This window comes from Phoca vitulina, unplaced genomic scaffold, assembly GCF_004348235.1.
Source record: "Phoca vitulina isolate PV1807 unplaced genomic scaffold, GSC_HSeal_1.0 scaffold71, whole genome shotgun sequence".
In the NCBI taxonomy this organism is placed as follows: domain Eukaryota; kingdom Metazoa; phylum Chordata; class Mammalia; order Carnivora; family Phocidae; genus Phoca; species Phoca vitulina.
In genome coordinates this window covers 240,157-258,059 of record NW_022589774.1, presented here as the reverse complement: position 1 = coordinate 258,059, position 17,903 = coordinate 240,157, and the positions used below count along the sequence as shown (strand labels likewise).

At 53.6% G+C, this 17,903-nt stretch overlaps 1 protein-coding gene across 1 annotated transcript in view; it reads left to right on the top strand.

Moving 5' to 3' along the window:
• PLXNA2 (plexin A2) overlaps window positions 1-17,903 on the top strand; it is a 209,405-nt gene that overhangs the window by 178,974 nt on the left and 12,528 nt on the right. Inside the window, exons 16-26 of the mRNA XM_032393140.1 lie at window positions 920-1,087; window positions 1,232-1,325; window positions 5,525-5,764; window positions 6,414-6,557; window positions 6,833-7,067; window positions 9,537-9,679; window positions 10,334-10,602; window positions 12,510-12,576; window positions 12,791-12,937; window positions 13,564-13,723; window positions 14,099-14,202. Coding sequence (XP_032249031.1) covers window positions 920-1,087; window positions 1,232-1,325; window positions 5,525-5,764; window positions 6,414-6,557; window positions 6,833-7,067; window positions 9,537-9,679; window positions 10,334-10,602; window positions 12,510-12,576; window positions 12,791-12,937; window positions 13,564-13,723; window positions 14,099-14,202 — 1,771 coding nt within the window. The remainder of the gene's footprint in view (window positions 1-919; window positions 1,088-1,231; window positions 1,326-5,524; window positions 5,765-6,413; window positions 6,558-6,832; window positions 7,068-9,536; window positions 9,680-10,333; window positions 10,603-12,509; window positions 12,577-12,790; window positions 12,938-13,563; window positions 13,724-14,098; window positions 14,203-17,903) is intronic.

The following is a 17,903-nucleotide window of genomic DNA, read 5'->3' as shown; positions in this document are numbered from 1 at the left end:
GACACGTGAGGCGTGCACACACCTGCTCCTGGGCATGTTCACACAGGTGCCCGCCCCATTGCTTCCATGGTGTGGACATCCTGGGTCCAAACGCCATTCCTGTCCTGTGCGAAATATATACTACTACTCAGTTTATAGCAATATATACCACTAGTGAACCTAACAAGGGGCTGGATACTTCTAAAAATAATTAGGATGAGGGCCCTGAGAACTGCTGGTGAGGAAAGTCCCAGAAACTCTTTGGTCATCATTGGGACCGAGCACTGACAAGGTCCCCACTATGGGGACTTGAGAGACATGGAGGCTGGGTGGCCTCAGTCCTCAGCAAGCACACACACTCATCCTTGGGGCATCTCTTGTGCATAAAAACCCGAACACCTGCTATTTGCCAGATACACCAGTGAAGCCCTGGGGATACACAGACTCCTGAGAGCATCCTGACAGAACCCATGGGTGAAAACCCAACATGCTCAGGATTATCCAATTATCTCCTCCTCAGATTAGAAACTCCCTAAGGGCAAGGAAGGAACTGTGTGTTCCTTTCTCTGTGTAGTAGGTGCTCAGTGAATATTTATTAAATGACTGACCAGACTCTTAAACCCTGGCTAACTAGTCTATTCTAGAAAAATCCAGAAAAGAAAAGATCCCCCAGAGCCCATGAAGCCCTGCCCCTGCCCCACATTCTCTAATCCCCCTCTCTAATTCGTTCCCTCCATATTCCAACCAGAGGTGGCTCTCCAGTAAAAAGAGGGACCGATACACACCAATAAGGGATCTGTTCCACTGTGTAGAGTAGGAAAGAAGAGAGCACTTCTGGGCCATCCATACCCTCAGACCGAGGAAAATCCCCTCCCAAGCCAGAGAGCTCTCCTCCTTGCCCAGGCCTTTCTTCACCACCCTCCTGCTGTCTCCCCATCAGGAGGTCAATGAATGAGATTGTGTGCGTCTCACCCCCGTCATCCAATGGACTGGGCCCAGTCCCAGTTTCCGTGAGTGTCGACCGAGCCCGCGTGGATAACAACCTGCAGTTCGAGTACATAGACGACCCCCGGGTGCAGCGCATTGAGCCGGAGTGGAGCATTGCCAGGTGAGGCAGAGGTGGGAGGGAGGCGCCCGGCTGCCACCTGACCTAACCCCTTGGGCCAGGTGGGACTTGTGAGGGGACCCAGGGTGGCAGGGGTTCGCAGTTTGAGGGGGCTTTTAACCTGACCCAGCTTTTGCTTGTTCCCAGCGGCCACACACCCCTGACCATCACAGGCTTCAACCTGGATGTCATTCAGGAGCCAAGGGTCCGAGTCAAGTTTAATGGCAAGGAATCTGTCAATGTGAGTACCCCCTAGTCTGCCTGGCCCTCCGTAACCACAGTCATGTGTCTGCGTTTGTGATGTGCTGAGGTCCGTGTTAGCCCAGGAGCATCCACCTACTGGAAAAGAAATTAGTTCAAGACCCCGAGCCCAGAATCAGGGCCCCAGACACCTGAACCTTACAGTGACTCTTAGAACTACTGTATAATCGTTTCTCGTCAGAAGGCGATACGACGAGTCTATAAATGTACTGGCTTCTGAGCTTGCGAGACCAGCGCAGACAGGCTCCGGTTTCGTATGCCGTGTTCACTTTGAGGTCCGATAAGAAGCAGTGTGAAAGGGTGAAGGAATTCTGCCTCCAGATTCAGACCCTTCTGAATTGGAAGCGGGACGCTACCATTTATTAGTTGTACAACTGTGATCCAGTCATTTAACCTCTGTGATCCTCTATTCTCTGCCTGTAAATGCTAATGATAAGACTTTCCTTGCAGATCTGTAACACGCAGCCCTTGGCGGGCACCGGGTGGGCAGCCGGCAAACCTTAGTCACTGCACGCAGCTCCTTCCATCCCGGTGGCTAAGATGGTCGGTCCAACATTTGACTTTACTCCCCTATGCGGAGCCGTGTCATTTAATTTTTTTTCGCTATGGATTTTTGTGATTTTTTAAAGAAGTTCTAGATCGTAAAAGCAGAATGTCTGAGATGGCATTATAAATTTTTTTTAGTTTGTTCGAGTGGCTCCATCTCAGTCTTGTTAGCCAATATTTTCTGAAACACGATTGTATTCATAATTATAGTCCAGGAGATGCTATTATGGCCATTATTTGTTGTATAATTGCTATTATTACTGCTCTGACCTCAGCGGATTGAGTAGGTTGTGATGGAGATGGGAAAGATGGTACTGTATCTATCCTCTTATCCCTGACAGGCTTTCCAGCATGCTAGAAGCTTCCTTAGGAAATGCAGAAAGGCACAAAATGCACAGTGTTTGAAGGCTAGATCTGAAAAGGTTACAGGGATCCTCTGGTCCACCCACCCCCTCTTCATTGTCTAGCTGGGGAAATGGAGACCAGAAAGGAGTAGTGGCTTGCCCCCCAACCACGAAGGTAGCTGGTAGCAGGGCCAACTGGATCCCCAAAACCTGGACTCTTCATGACTAGACCAGGTGAGGTGCTGCTGATCTGGTGATGGCATTCCTTCATGGCAGACACACGGGGTTACCTGTATCACACCTTTAGTAGCAACCATGGTCACAGCTTTGTGGGTGAGGAGAGCACCTCTCCTTATCCCAGATGGAGAGTCTAATCCATGAGTAAAAGAGCCTATGTCTCCACTCCACTTCCAGACCGAGGCCAGTAGCTCCCAGTAGCTCCCAGACCACCTTGTCAAACTCCAGGGCCCAAGTGGAAGGAAGGAAGGTGAGGGGTGGCCATGGGAACAGTGCGCTCGCACTCAGGAAGGATTAAACCCCTACACAAATTAGGTACGTGTTTTAAAACATACGTTTTATTATGACTCAGGTGTGACAGGGCCAACAGAATAGGAGACAACTGCCATCCGAAAGACAGTTTGTTATATTCATAGAGCCGCAGGGGAGGGGGCCTGCCACACCACGGGGGGCCAAGTGGGAAGCGCCAGGGAGGGTTGTAGAAGCAGAGGGAGAAAAAGGCACTGTGGCAGGAAGTTCTGCAGGAAGGAACCAACAAGGCAAGGTAAACAGGTTTAGGATTGCCCGGTCTGAATCATGTTCGAGGGCTCTGGGGCGCAGGGGCTGTCCCTAGCTGTCCGGTACTTGGCTGGTGTGATTAGACACGGTGGATGGTTGCGTGTAAGAGGAGGTGGTGGGGGCTGTGGGCTCTGCACGGATCGGTTTGCATTAGAACAGCATGCTCTAGGCACTGGCTGGCCCCAGGAGGGGAGGTCCTCCAGGTCAGTAAGGCCCCAGATGTCACAGCATCAGAAACACAGAAAGTAAAAGACATGGTTAACGTGATACAGAGTAAGTATGTGACTGACGAGGTTGACCTCCAAAGCCTGCAGCCTTCGTCCCCAGGAGGCCATGGGAAGAGAACACTGGTCTGGGAAGGCTTTCCTTGTACCTGACCTCCATCTGGAAAGACTAAAGTCCTGAGTGTCCCCTCCCCTCACCAGGGTACGCTTGCAGCCCCCGGGGCAGGAATCTCCCAAGCATTTCCCCCAGCCCCCCCACCCCCATGCCCTCCGTATTTCAAGGAGCTGCGGAGTCATCCCTCCCTGTGGAGAGCTGGGGGTCTCGGTCTCAGCCGTGACGTGCCCGGGGTCTGCAGGCCGGCGTGCCTGGAGGAGAGGCCTGGTGTGCGGGTTTCATCAAGCCTGGCTCCGCACCTGGAAAGCTCATAATCGCTGCCCCGCACCTTCTCTGTCAGGAGTGGTGGGGGAGCAGGGCTCTGCCCCGCGGGGGCCCTGCCTGGGCCCCAGGTCATCCTCAGCGCCCTGGGGCTCCCTCTTGCCTCTGGGGTTTGAAGCAGCCCCAGGGAGAAGTGAGAAGGGCCAAAGCGAAGGCCACAAAACCCCAAGGAATGTTTGGCAAACAAAGTGCCGATGCAGCACCGACTGGGCCGGAGGCAAACAGAGGCTGCTTGTTCGGGGATGATTTGCTTATTCAGAGAGGAGTCCAGTCCGGGGCGCCGGAATGAGCACGGACGGAGATGGGGGAGCGGAGGGAAGAGGCGCTGCCCCGCAGAGCCCAGGGTCCGAGACTCCCTGACTGCTCCCCCCACACCCCCACTGTGTTCCTCGTGCTAGAGCGTAGGCAGCGGGACCACGAAGGGGCCGGCCAGTCTCATGCGGGACCGCTGCGGTTTGCGCGGGAAGGACGGGAATGGGCCCTGTCCTCCAACAGGGCGTGAGGCCCTCAGTGAGCGGTTCTGATGAAACTCTTCAACTCCTCCTGGAACGTGGGGGTTAATCCTTGGACTCGGAGCTCTGACATCATCTCTGTGCAACTGTCAGCTTTTCTGCAATTTCACACACAGTCTTGTTTTCAGAACATGAAGCCCATGTGTGTGTGTCTGTTGGCTGGACTCACACATGTGTGGACCTGCCAGGACAGCGTGTACTTGTGCGGCCGAGGTCTCCCAGATGCCCACAGGCCGGGACACCCAAAGCCTGAACCAGGGCGCGCGGAGCGCAAGCCAGGAGGAGGGGGTGGGAGGCCAGGTTTTGTCGGCAAGCCCCCCGGGGGTCCTGTGGTGGCTCCTTGGGGCTGGCCGCTGCCTTGGCAGCCCTGGAACGAAACCGCCAGAGGAGGGGGCTGCACAGCCCCTGCTCAATAGGGCCCGCGCAGCTAGGATTCTCGTAGGGACATCAGGGTCTACCCAGAAAGAAAGGACATTATGAACTCAGTGTCAGTACTTGGGCTGTTCCCTTGTGCCAAGTGAGGCAGCAGAAGAGAGAGATCCCAAATAGAACGTTCAAAGAGTTGAAAGGTTCTTTTTATTCATCAATGTATTCAATAAACATTAACTGAACACCTACTGGGTCCTGGTGGAGGGCTCATCTCATGGTACTTCCTGCTCCCCAACACACACACACACACACACACACACACACACTCACACAGCCCTTACACTGCCCCTGTCCTGCTGTGTCCTCAGACATCCCATGCTCCCTCATCCCCTGCCTGGGACCTGTCCCCACACCCCACTCCACCCCTTGTCTAGGTGAGTCCCACTCGTTTTTCAGATTACATTACACTCATTTCTTCCAAGGGACAGCGTCCCTGAGTCATCCTCAGGCCACAGCCATGCACACTCACACACAGATCCCCCCACCCTACCTGGTCCTTGCCCACCCGAGCGTTTCTCACACCCATTCATGCATTTACCAGGGAGGCCTCCAGCCCCTTCTGCATGCCAGGCCCCCCGCCAGGACTGTGTTATAAAGCATGTTCGGTCCTGTGTCTCCCCCTGCAGACGATGATGATGTCGCTAGTGGGCCCTGGCTCCTAGCACAGTGCCTGGCACAGACTAGGCACTTGAACAATGTTGGCAAATGAATGAATGAATGAATGAATGAATGACGTTAAAATGCATGCCCCCCTCAGAAATTTCACAGCCCTTTTTCTCAAGGGGCTCACCATCTAATGAAGACCACCAAAGCAGACAGCGTGGGAGGCAGTAGCATGATACCCCCCACCCTCGCTCAGTCTGCATTTCAGTGCCACACTCTGGGCCTCCTAGGTGTGCAAAGTCGTGAACACCACCACCCTGACCTGCCTGGCACCCTCTCTGACCACGGACTACCGGCCCGGCCTGGATGCCGTGGAGCGGCCAGATGAGTTCGGCTTCGTCTTTAACAACGTCCAGTCCCTGCTCATTTACAACGACACTAAGTTCATCTACTACCCCAACCCAACCTTTGAACTGCTCAGCCCTACTGGAGTCCTGGATCAAAAGCCAGGATCCCCAATCATTCTGAAGGTAGGATGTGCAGAGTGAGTGTAGCCTGCCACGCACGGTGATGGCAACAGGCCCCCACACCCCCGGCCCTTCCCTTCACCTTTGTGTGCATGCGGACTCGCAGAGCTACTAGCTCCCTGCCAAGGGAGCTTGTTTATAGATATGGACTCACCCAGCCATAGATCTCGCACTTGGGATCTCGAGAAACCCTTTACGGTATTTCTGTTTGTTCTTGTGAGCTTTGGGACCCTAGGGTTCTGCAGCGCATCGGAAGTAAACATTTCCTTTTATTGTCCACTTCCCTGGCCACCATAACCTGCACACACATTCCAAGAGGTCACGGTTCCCTGGTACGATCCGTCCACCTGTTTTGTTTCTTTTGTTTATATCCCACCTGCCCTCCTCCAGATTTTCACTTGTTCACCGTGTGGTCTCCCCTTCCTGTCTTCTTCCCCATCTCTTCCTGCCTTTCTTTCTCTCCTCCCCACTTTTTCGCTTTGGCTCTCTAAATTGTGGCTGTTCGAAGTTTTCTCCAAAAACTTCCCGGGAAGCCATCTATTGGCTTTTGCTTGGCTGCCCTTCTCCCACCTCTTTAATCTCTTTGGTAATAGGCAATTAACTTTTGCGCGCATGTGTCAATTATTTCTATTAAGATTACTGTTATCTACAGGGCAAAAACCTCTGCCCTCCTGCTTCTGGAGGTGCCAAACTCAACTACACGGTGCTGATCGGAGAGACCCCATGTGCTGTCACCGTGTCCGAGACACAGCTCCTCTGCGAGCCTCCCAACCTCACGGGGCAGCACAAAGTCATGGTGAGTGAACCCCCTTCCTTTCCTGACTTCCTCCTCTCCTCGCCGTGCATGCGTGATCTGTCATAAAGTAAGGCTCCTTCATAGCTCCTCGTCACCGTGTTCTGCACTGAAATGGGTAGAAGTGGAGAACACGAGAAAAGGCAGGCAGATAAGCAGGAAGTTGTTCCATATCCAAGTCTGTATTGTGTGGTTGTGGTCTTTCATGTGCTTTCTGAAACCTAAGGATGCGATGGCATGCCAGCTCTCTACAGCAGCTGTGTGTGTGCAATGCACAGGTTCACGTGGGCGGGATAGTGTTCTCTCCCGGCTCGGTGAGTGTCGTCTCAGACAGCTTGCTGACCCTGCCAGCCATCGTCAGCATCGCGGCGGGCGGCAGCCTCCTCCTCATCATCGTCATCATCGTCCTCATTGCCTACAAGCGGAAGTCTCGAGAAAACGACCTCACTCTCAAGAGGCTCCAGATGCAGATGGACAACCTGGAGTCCCGTGTGGCCCTGGAGTGTAAGGAAGGTAAGTGGAAGCCCCTGCTTGCTTCCTGGCCCCATCTTTCTTCACCAGCCTTATTACTTCCTCCCTCCAGACAACTCATCTCTATTGCCATCCCTCCCACCCTAAGACTCTGTTTGCCCAGAAACTCCCTTTGCCTTTAGAGCCAGAGAAGTCCTATTAAGAATGCCCCTGGGGGTGGGGGTGGCGAGGCACCTGGGTGGCTCAGTCGGTTAAGTGTCCCACTCTTGATTTCAGGTCCGGTCATGATCTCAGGGTTGTGGGATCGAGCCCCACATTGGGCTCTGCGCTGGGTGTGGAGCCTGCTTAAGATTCTCTCTCTCTCCCTCCACCCCTCTCTCTCTCTAAAAACATAAATAAATAAATAAAAAGAGAATGCCCAGGGTGAGGCCCCAGGCCTGCTCATCTTGTTCGGGTCCTTCCTGTGCCCTGACTCACCCCCAAGCTGGCCCCCTCTCTCTCCCTTTCAGGGCCTCTGTTTCCCCACAGAGCCAGGCTTGGCTCTCTCAGACCCTATAGAGCCCCCCAAACGGGAGTCCGGCTCCCGTGTCCTGCGTAGCTGCCCTGGGAGCCTGTGGAAGCAGCAGGAACAGCGGCAGGAAGGGCAGGCAGGGATCCCCCACCTGCCTGTGGCCTCAGCCTCCCCCAGGGCTAGTTTCCCACCAGCGCCACAGGCTGAGCGCTCTGAAGGCCGCCGCTTGCTGGTATCCTTGGCCGTGGCCGCACGTGGGAGTAGAGAATGTTTTCTTCCATCTCCCACGCAACCACAGCCTCGAGGTGACAGGTATCTCTGGCGTCCCCTCAGGCTGAGGACTCAGCAGGCTCTCTGAGTAAACATTTCAATAGGGAATCAAAACATTTCTCCTTTTGCTGCAAATGTCAGGATCAGGAACAAGGCCTCTGCTGGAATAAAGGGAAGCGCTGGGCTGGGGCAAGGTGGGGAAGGCTTCTCCTGGTGGCAGGGCAGGGGAGGAGGGAGGAGAGGAGCATCCGGGAGACACGGCCTGCCACCAGAGGGATGTGCCCCAAGGCTGGGCTTGGTGCTCTTAGTGTCCCCTGCGCGTGTGCGTGTGCGTGTGTGTGTGTTAAGATATACATAACATAAAATTTACCTTTTTTAACCCTCACTGTCTCTACACCCCAGGGCTCTTCCTTCCTCCAATTCAATAGCATTAAGTGCATTCACATTGTTGTGCAACCATCCCCACCATCCATCTCCAGAACTTTCTCATCCTCCCCAGCTGAAACTCTGTACTCATTAAACACAAACCCCCACAGCCCCTCCCCCACAGCGGCTGGCAACCACCATTCTACTCTCTGTCTCTATGAATCTGACTACTCTAGAAGCCTCCTGTAGGTGGAATCATGCAGTGCGTGTTCTTTTGTGTCTGGTTTACTTCACTCGGCATCTTAAAGCTTCATGTGTCAGAATCTCCTTCCTTTATAAGGCTGAGTAATACTCTGTTGAATGTATGTACATGTCGTTTATCCATTTATCTGTCCATGGACAGATTTGGGTTGTTTCCACCTTTTAGTAGTGTGAATAATGTTGCTACGAACATGAGTATACAAATATCTAAGTCCCAGGTCTCTTGTGTAGATACCTAGGAGTGGAGTTGCTGGGTCCTATGGTAACTCTGTGTTTATTTTTGAGGAACCACCAAATATGGTTTCCAGAGCAGCTGTACCAGTTTACACCCCCACCAGCAATGCACAAAGGTTCCCGTGTTTCCATACCCTCTCCAGTACTTGTTGTCCATTTTTTCTTTTAAAAAAGTGTTATTTATTTATTTTAGAGAGCGTGTGTGCACATGAGGGGGGGGCAGAGGGAAAGGGAGAGAGAATCTCAAGCAGGCTCCCCGCTGAGCACAGAGCCCAACTCGGGGCTCAATCTCAGGACCCTGAGATCATAATCTGGGCCGAAACCAAGAGTCCTGTGCCTCGTCAACTGAGCCACCAAGGCACCCCTCCATTTTTCTATAATAGCCATCCTAATGGGTGTGAAGTGGTATCTCATGGTAGTTTTCATGTTCATTTTTGCCCAGGGTTTTTGCATCTTGATTGATACTCTTGCTTGGGAAATAAAGGGGAGCAAAGCTGCCTGTTCTTGTCTTCACTTCACCCCCTTGGCCACTGCCTCTCAGCTGTTTCCGGAACCTGCAGGCCCATGCATGACCCAAATCATAGTGTTCTTCTGTTTTCTTTTTTTCAACTACAATTACAATACATAGAAAGACACCTCAAAATTATGCATCAGCATAGAAGAGGAAATAACATAGAAATCACCCACATGCCCACCACCTACGAAAGGAGGCCTGGAGAGATCGCATCCCTTCTGGAGACGCGCCCCTACAACCCTCCCTGTCTCTACACCCCAGGCCTGCCCCTCCTTCACAAACGTCTTCTCCTGCCTTCCCCCTCCCCTGCGCGGGGTGCCCTCCTGAGCCTCCTTGTCTCCCTGCACTTGCATAGCTTTTGCTGAGCTCCAGACAGACATCAATGAGCTGACCAGTGACCTGGACCGCTCGGGAATCCCCTACCTGGATTACCGCACCTACGCTATGCGAGTCCTGTTCCCTGGCATCGAGGACCATCCCGTGCTGCGGGAGCTGGAGGTAATGCCTGCCACCCTCCCCGAGCCAGCCAGCCAGAGCGCAGGGCCTGGGTGTCCGGGGAAATGCAGACGGGGCCCAGCAGCTCAGAGGAGGGTCAGGAGGGATGAGGAGAAACAGCTGGGAACGGCGTCACCACAACAGGAAGATCATAGCCAAGGGGGGCACGCAGTCTCTTTGGGATGATTCCAGGGGAAGGCTCATTGTCATTTTTTAATTAATGACTAAATTAATTAACTAAGATCCTGCCATATTCTCAAATGGATTTAAGGTGGCTTACGGAAAGGACATATGATTCTGGGAGGCTTGTTTATTCACGTGTTGGTTTGTTTTACTAAAGATAATAAATCAGGGCAGAAAGGATTAAAGGGAGACTAGTAAACCAAGCAAGTCTAATGGAGTATCTCCTACTGAATCCCTGGAAGAATCAGATGGATGGTGTCCCCTCAGAGGGCTCTGCCTGGAGCCAGGCCCCCCAACCCAGTGGACGGGCGGAGCAGACCAGAGACTTCAGAGACCAGCCATTCCTAGGGGGGCGGGGGTGTAGCCAGGCAGTTAGAGAGTCCTGTTGCTCTCTCCAGAAGACCCTCAGGGCCAGCCCGGGCGGGGAGGCGGGAGGCTGTCCTCTGAGGGCGCGCCCCTCCTGCCCATGCCCAGGTACAGGGGAACGGGCAGCAGCACGTGGAGAAGGCCCTGAAGCTCTTTGCCCAGCTCATCAACAACAAGGTGTTCCTGCTGACCTTCATCCGCACCCTAGAGCTCCAGCGCAGCTTCTCCATGCGCGACCGTGGCAACGTGGCCTCGCTCATCATGACGGGCCTGCAGGGCCGCCTGGAGTACGCCACCGACGTCCTCAAGCAGCTGCTCTCGGACCTCATCGAGAAGAACCTGGAGAACAAGAACCACCCGAAGCTGCTGCTGCGGAGGTCGGCCCCGCGGCCGGGGGCGGGGAGGGCGGCGGGTGTCCCAGGCTGGCCGGCAGGGCCTGGCTGGAGCAGCACGACAGGCTCCCCACCCCCAGACGCGACGCCACTCACCATGGCCTGAGCCCACGCACGGCCCCTCGCAGCACGGAGCCTGAGCTCCCTGGGGCCCCGGGTGGCCGTGTCCGCTGCTGCTCAGCCTGATGGAGGAGCCCGGGCCTCCGCTCGAGCCCCAGCTCAGCCACCCGCTAGCGGTGTGCCCCCGGGCCTGTGATGTGGCCTCTCTGCTCCTCAGCTTCCCCACCGACGAAATGGCAGCGGTAACACCGTCTCCCGGGCTCCCTCCCTCCCTCCCGGGGCCTCTAGCGCCGCGCTGCCCAACACGGTAGCCACCTGTGGCTATGAACTAAAATGAGATAAAATGTAACGTTCAGTTCTTGGTCGTGCGAGCCGCCTGCCGAGGGCTCAGTCACCACGTGCTGGCCACCATATTGGACAGTGCTCTTAGAGAACATTTCCTTCATGGCGGGCTGGAGATTCGGTGCGGCCTATCCCTTCAGCGCCCAGTTTCCAGGATCCGAATCACCAGCAGCCAGCACATGCCCCCTCCCCAGGTGCCATTTTTCCTGGCAGGAGAGAGGCTGGAGACCTTGGCATCCATTCCCTGAGCCCACCCTCCCTGGAGGCCCCAGGGAGCCGAGCAGAGCTCTGGACCTCCTCTGGTAGCAGGGGTTGGAATGTGCCTCCTCCATTTCTCCGCCCCCCTCTTTAGCCTGCTCCTAGCTGAGGTCTCAGGCTTCCAGACCCCACGTGGGGTGAAGAGGGAGGAAGAATGTCTTTGTTTCATGAGCACTGAGCCCCCATCCTGCCAATCTGAGCATTAGAAACTCTCATTAAGAACTGTTGTATTTAAATTAGAGCTAATCTCAGGCACAATGCAGAAGAGGGTGCTGGGAGGGGCCAGGGGACAAAGCTACAATTTCTTCTGCCATTGTCACTCTCCCCCAGGCCCAGACTGCTGAGCAGCCCTGGCAAATGCCTGGGATTTACTGCAACCGGAGGGTATAATTTGCACCACGTGTGGGGTGTTAAAATACCCCTCGGCATCCCCATCACTGAAGGTCTGTCACAGCGGCTTTGTTCCTGAGTCCCCAGATCTGCAGCCCAGGATAGGGGGTGGGGAGGGCTGGTGTTTGCAGAAGCAGATCCCCTGTCTGCTAAACACTCATGTCCCCTGCTCTCCCCCTGAGCGGCTGGGATCCATGACCCCACACGACAGCAGGAACGACAGCCAATACTTACGGAATAGTGCTTACTGGGGGCCAGATGCTATTCTTAGCACTTTACATATATGTTAACTCATCCAATTCTGACAACAGCCCTGAGGGATAGACACTATTATCATTGTCCCCATTTAGAGATGGGGAAAATGAACCCAGAGAGGTGAAATGACCTGCCCAAGTCCCACAGCCAGTATGTGGCAGAGTCAGGATTGGAATTCAGGCAGTCTGATTCTGAGAGGTTGGAGGGGCACGTACCAGGGACCTCCTGGGTATTAAAATGGAGTATTCAGGCATGCAGGGAATCCCAAAGGGACAGAGAAACTCTGTTTCTCATCCTGAGGCCAGCAGGAAGTAGGGAGAACTAGAAATTGATAGCCCTGTGGAAATGGAGTACTTGGTGCCTTCATCTGCAGACCCGGAGCACCACTCCATTTCCACAAGGAATTGAGGCCCAGGAAGAAAAAGCCTCTGGCCCAAGGTCACACTTTCACCTCTGGTGTCCTGGCTCCCAGCTCTGTGCCCTTTGATGCCCTGTTGCTCTCTTGGGCCACGATGCATACAAGCCAGACCCCCTCTCCGAGACCCCTCCATAAAGGACTGCCCCTCACATCCCTTCTCCCTCCCCAGGACAGAGTCTGTGGCTGAGAAGATGCTGACCAACTGGTTTGCCTTCCTCCTGCACAAGTTCCTGAAGGTGAGAGTGGGAGCGAGCCGGGGCCGAGAGTTGAGAGCAAGACAAGGGACTGCTGCCCCAAGCCTGGCCATCAGGGCTGCATGGGGACCCCTTGGGAATAGGAAGCTGCCCGGCTGGGGTGCTCCAAAGCAAGGCGGGCCTAGGAGCCTGGCCAGGAGAGGGAGAGGAGGAGACGGGTGCCAGCCCACCCCTTGTGCCCTGCCTGTGCCCACAGGAGTGCGCGGGGGAGCCCCTCTTCATGCTCTACTGCGCCATCAAGCAGCAGATGGAGAAGGGCCCCATCGACGCCATCACGGGTGAGGCCCGCTACTCTCTGAGTGAAGACAAGCTCATCCGGCAGCAGATCGAGTACAAGACCCTGGTGAGGAGGCGGGGAACTCAGGGGACTCGGCAGACCTCCTGCCTTTGCTTCATACACAAAGCTAATCTGAGTGGTCAACAAAGAGGCTGGGAAACAGCATGGGAGCCAGTCTAAAGGCTATGCTAAGTGTTCCAAGAGTGGGGCATACACGCCTGGGTTCCCCCTCCCCGTCTCATTGGGTGGGCTCAAAGAGCTCTGTCTGCCTCCGTTTACCCTCGATGCTTGCTATGGCCGGGGGCAGAGCACCCTCCATTAGGTATGGGGAAATTAGCATTATGGGGAAGAAGATGAATTTGCTAGTTCCTAATACAGAGGCTTTGGGAAGTGGGTGGTCAGCCCTTGATATACCTGGAGGCATCTCTAAATCCCTAGGATGCCTGGTCCCAGGATTACAGTCTCCCCCAAGCCAACCAGGGGCTAGAAAGTGGAGTCTCAGTTCTTTGAGAAGCATAGGCATGACTCAGGTTGTCATTTGGCAGATGGCAGGAAGGCAAGAGAAACTGAGGCACGGCCATTTCTCCTGTGAGGAGGATAAGCCTTGGAAAGAGAGATTCCAAGGCCTTGCTCCCTCTCCCTCAAGCAGCCCCTCGAACTCCCATCCTGTTCCCCCTCTATCATCCTTGTAGATCCTGAACTGCGTCAACCCCGACAACGAGAACAGTCCAGAGATCCCAGTGAAGGTGTTAAACTGTGACACCATCACACAGGTCAAGGAGAAGATCCTCGATGCTGTCTATAAGAACGTGCCCTACTCCCAGCGGCCGAGGGCCGTTGACATGGACTTGGGTAGGAGGCCTGGCCTTGGAGTATGGGGGGCATGGGGTTGAAAAGTGGCTTCCGGGAGGGCATTTGGGTGATGGGATGGGATGGGGTGAGAAAATGGGAAGCCCCTTCCTGCCCAGGCCCCTCCTGGGGGCATGACTAGGTCCTGCCCAGGTGAGGGACCACAGGAAGTATTTCTCTTGGGACACTGCCTGCCCACACTTCTCCCCAGCTCTCTTGACCCCATGGAGCCCTGGACGTCTCTAAGCACTATGGGCGGCACCAGCTTGGAGCTGGGGTTGCCAGGTCACTAGAGGAGGCAGGACTGGGTGACCCTGACTCCCAGCCCCTCCCCCCCCGCCCACTCACACTGCTACCTGCACCACCCCCTCCACCCAGAGTGGCGGCAAGGCCGGATCGCCCGGGTCGTGCTGCAAGACGAGGACATCACCACCAAGATTGAGGGCGACTGGAAGCGGCTGAACACGCTGATGCATTATCAGGTGAGGGCAGGGGCTTTGCACCACGACTTTTGACTCCCCAGATTGTTCCCTTCACTCCAGGGTTTGCTCTCAAGCCCTCGGAAGCCATCTCCCCTTTCCTCCTCCTTCTGAATCTAAATCGGAGATTCTCATGCATGGTTAGGAAATTTGTTAAAATCATGAGTGCCCATGGGGCGCCAGGGTGGCTCGGTCGTTAAGCGTCTGCCTTCGGCTCAGGTCATGATCCCAGGGTCCTAGGGCTGCATCAGGGCTCTCTGCTCAGCAGGGAGCCTGCTTCTCCCTCTGCCTGCCGCTCCCCCTGCTTGTGCTCTCTCTGTCTCTCTCTCCAGCTTGCTCTCTTTCTCAAATAAATAAATAAAATCTTTAAAAAAAAAAAAAAAAAAACATGAACGCCCAGACTCTACCCCGAGAAACTGACTTAACTGGTCTGGGTAGGGCGAGGCATTTCTCTCCTGTGTACCTTCCATGTCTGCAGAAAAATTGCATATTGTGAGGTCCTCCGTAAGGTCACTGACCATAGGGATCTGTGGCTTTCTGTCCTCAGCATCTTACCGACACACCTTCCGCTACTCACCTGCCATAGAGCAGGGGATTGGATAGATTTGTCTTCAGCTCTTGCATTCTGCCACTTACTAGCTGGTGTCCTTGGTGAAATTAAGTTCTTGCCCTTCTCATCTGTAAAATGGAGTTCAAAGTAATCCCTGCCCCATAAAGTCGTGTGGAATAGATTCAGTACAGGAGAGAAAGTGTTCAGCACATTGGCAGAGGCACTGAATGAATGAATAATCAAAAAAAAAAAAAAAGAAGAAGAATTCCAGCAAAAGAACAAAAGATCCAGGAGGGATCTATTCCCACCTCCCCCTCCCTCCCATGGTGGCTACTCATGGCTGGGGGTCTCTATAAGATTAAGCACAGGTAGGCTGGTTGGGATTCAGGAAAAATACTAAAATAGAAGCTGGAAATGAGAGACACCGAGAGAAATTAAACCAACCAGAAGAAGCGCCTCAGGCTGCAAGACCCTACGGGATTGCCTGATTAGTAACATCCTCCTCCATCCTGGCCTCACACGGGGAGGGGACAGGGTGACTGGCAGCCTGGACTGGTGAGCATGGAGTTGCCACGGACCAGGCCACTGGAGGTCCAATAGGAGCTGGCTGGGAGGCTCTGAGGCACAGAGGAAGCTAGTGGGGGGCACTGGGGCAGCCCCAGAAACCTCCCTCTCCAGGCTCCAAGCTCCCCGCCGCCCCCCAACTGACTGCACCCAGCCCCAGATGGACCGAGTGTGGTGTCTGAGAAGAGTTCAAGGCTTTGCCAGCCATATTTGAACTCCTGCTTCTCCACTCATTGGTGGGGTGACTTTAACCTCCTGCAGCCTTGGGCTCCTCATCTGCAAGGTGACATCTGGCTTGTGAAGGTGGTGGGAAGAATTAGAAATAGCAGGTGAGGTACAAAGGATGCAGACTTGCCCCCAGGGTAGTTAGAGCCCCCTGCCCGCCCCCTGCCGTTGATTCCACCCCACACACACACACACACACACACACACACGCACAGCACTTAGTGCGTTCTGGAGAACACTTGTAATGAACCAGTTTGAGCCGAAGAAGAAAGCACAAAAGAGAACAGCATCGTGCCTTCGAATCAGAAGTTTCTCAAGGGCAGTAGGGAGGCCTTTCTTTTCTGTCTGTGATGCCCTAACGCTTGTTACTGGGCTGTCCGTCCTAAGGCTCCCAATCAGAATGGAATATTCTGTTCTTCCAGTGCTCATCATACAGAGCACTTTCAATTCCCCAATGTCATTTCTCATTCATGTATTCATTCATTCCTCAAATATTTACTGAGCTGTCCCGAGTGCAAGGTACTTTCCACATGCCAGCCCTGAGTGACAGGGAACAACAGGGATTATTCTTCCCTTTGGGGGACAGTGATGATGACGGTGATGCTCCTAATAACAACACTGATACCAGCGCTCACCGAGTGCCCGGCACTGCTGCCAGCCTTCCTGTGTCCTGACTCCTTTGAGCCTCACGACAAACCTAGATGCCGTTATTATCCCCATCAACAAATGAGACAACAGAGACGCAGAGAGGTTAACTGACTTCTCTGAGGTCACGTAGCTAGTACGTGGCAGAGCCAAGGTCAGACCCGGCCGGGCAGCCTGACCATGGATTTGCACCGCCTGTCAGTCAAGAAAAAGAAAGGCTAGGACTGAAGACGAGAGATTTAGTGACAAGACCTGGAATTGGGTCGAACTGTGGTCATTCGAGTCACCTTACGAATCCTCCAGGTGACAACAAACCATACATGAAGAATGTAATCTGTTCTTCCCGGGGGTATCATCCCCTGCCCCTGCCAGGCTTTCAGAGAATCATTTCTAGGCTGTCAGTGGCAAGGAGAGTTCCTGAAAGACAGAGGTGGAGAGGCCCATCCCCCCTTCGTTCCAGAGCTGGAGCGGATGGTGCGGACCACTGGCGGTCCAGGACACCGTCCCGGCTGCGGAGTGATGCAGCCTGGGCCCCTTCCACGCGCCCACAAGAACCCAGGGCCCTGCAGCTTTCTGCCTCCAAGTCAAAGCACTGCCCCCTCGGGACCCTCCTTGGAGTCAAAGGTCCTGGAAGCCCCCACAGGAGAAAATCTGCATAATCTTAATTAACAAAGAGATGTTAAAAAACTTCCTGGGCTCCCTCAGATTTATAGGGAGGGTAAAATTAAAGACCACTGCTAAAACTGGCTATCAGGGAACCTCGTTAGCACTAATGTTCATTTATAGTTTGACTTCCCAACATTTAATTCTTTTTTGGTGGGAGAGAGGGACTGACAATTTAAGACCCAGAAAGATGGTTTTACGACTGGTGCAGCTATAAATCAAACTTATAAAGTTCATAAAAATTGTTAAAATAAAAAATGGTTTAATAGGAATGTTTTATGGCCCATAACATTATTATAGCTGTTTTATTCCCTGTGCGTTAGGGGTTTAATTGGATCGCCACAATTCTGGGGATTCTCCATTTTTATTGGATGGAGGGTAATCTTAAATCAAAATGGCCCCAAATGTCTTCACTATGGCTCCTCATTTATCAGCCCTTTCCCTCCAGCCTGGGTGCTGAGCCTGGGTGCCTCACAGAGGACGGGGAAACATGCCATCTTTCCCTCTGACTCCCCAAGAGCAGCTGCTCTGTTGGGGAAACTCCTCAAGGTGGCCCGAGCATTACAGGACCCAGGCCAGAAAGAAATCAGAGCCAAAAGGGAAAATGGGCTTCAGACCAGTATGACTTGAAATAAAATCCCAAATTAGGATATAATGGGGAGCACATGCGCTCTGGAGCCTGGACAGACCTGGCTACAAATACTGGTTGTACCGTATAGTCTCTGTGTGACTTGGAAGATGGTGCTTTGCCCCTCTCCGCTTCAGTTTCCTCACCTGCAAAATGGGAATAACTGTACAAATGCACAGGGTTGAAGGGAGGCTGGGTGTAGCCCTGGCTGTCCAGTAGAAAGATAATGCAAGCCACACGTGTAACTTAAAATGTTTTACTAGCCACATTTAAAAAGTAAAAATAACCCAATGAAATTAGTGTTAACAATGTATTTTATTTAACCTAGTTGATTCTAAAATAATTACCATTTCAACATGGAATCAACAGAATAATTATTAATGAGATCGTTCGTGTTATTCTATCCACGCTAAGTCATTGAAACCCAGT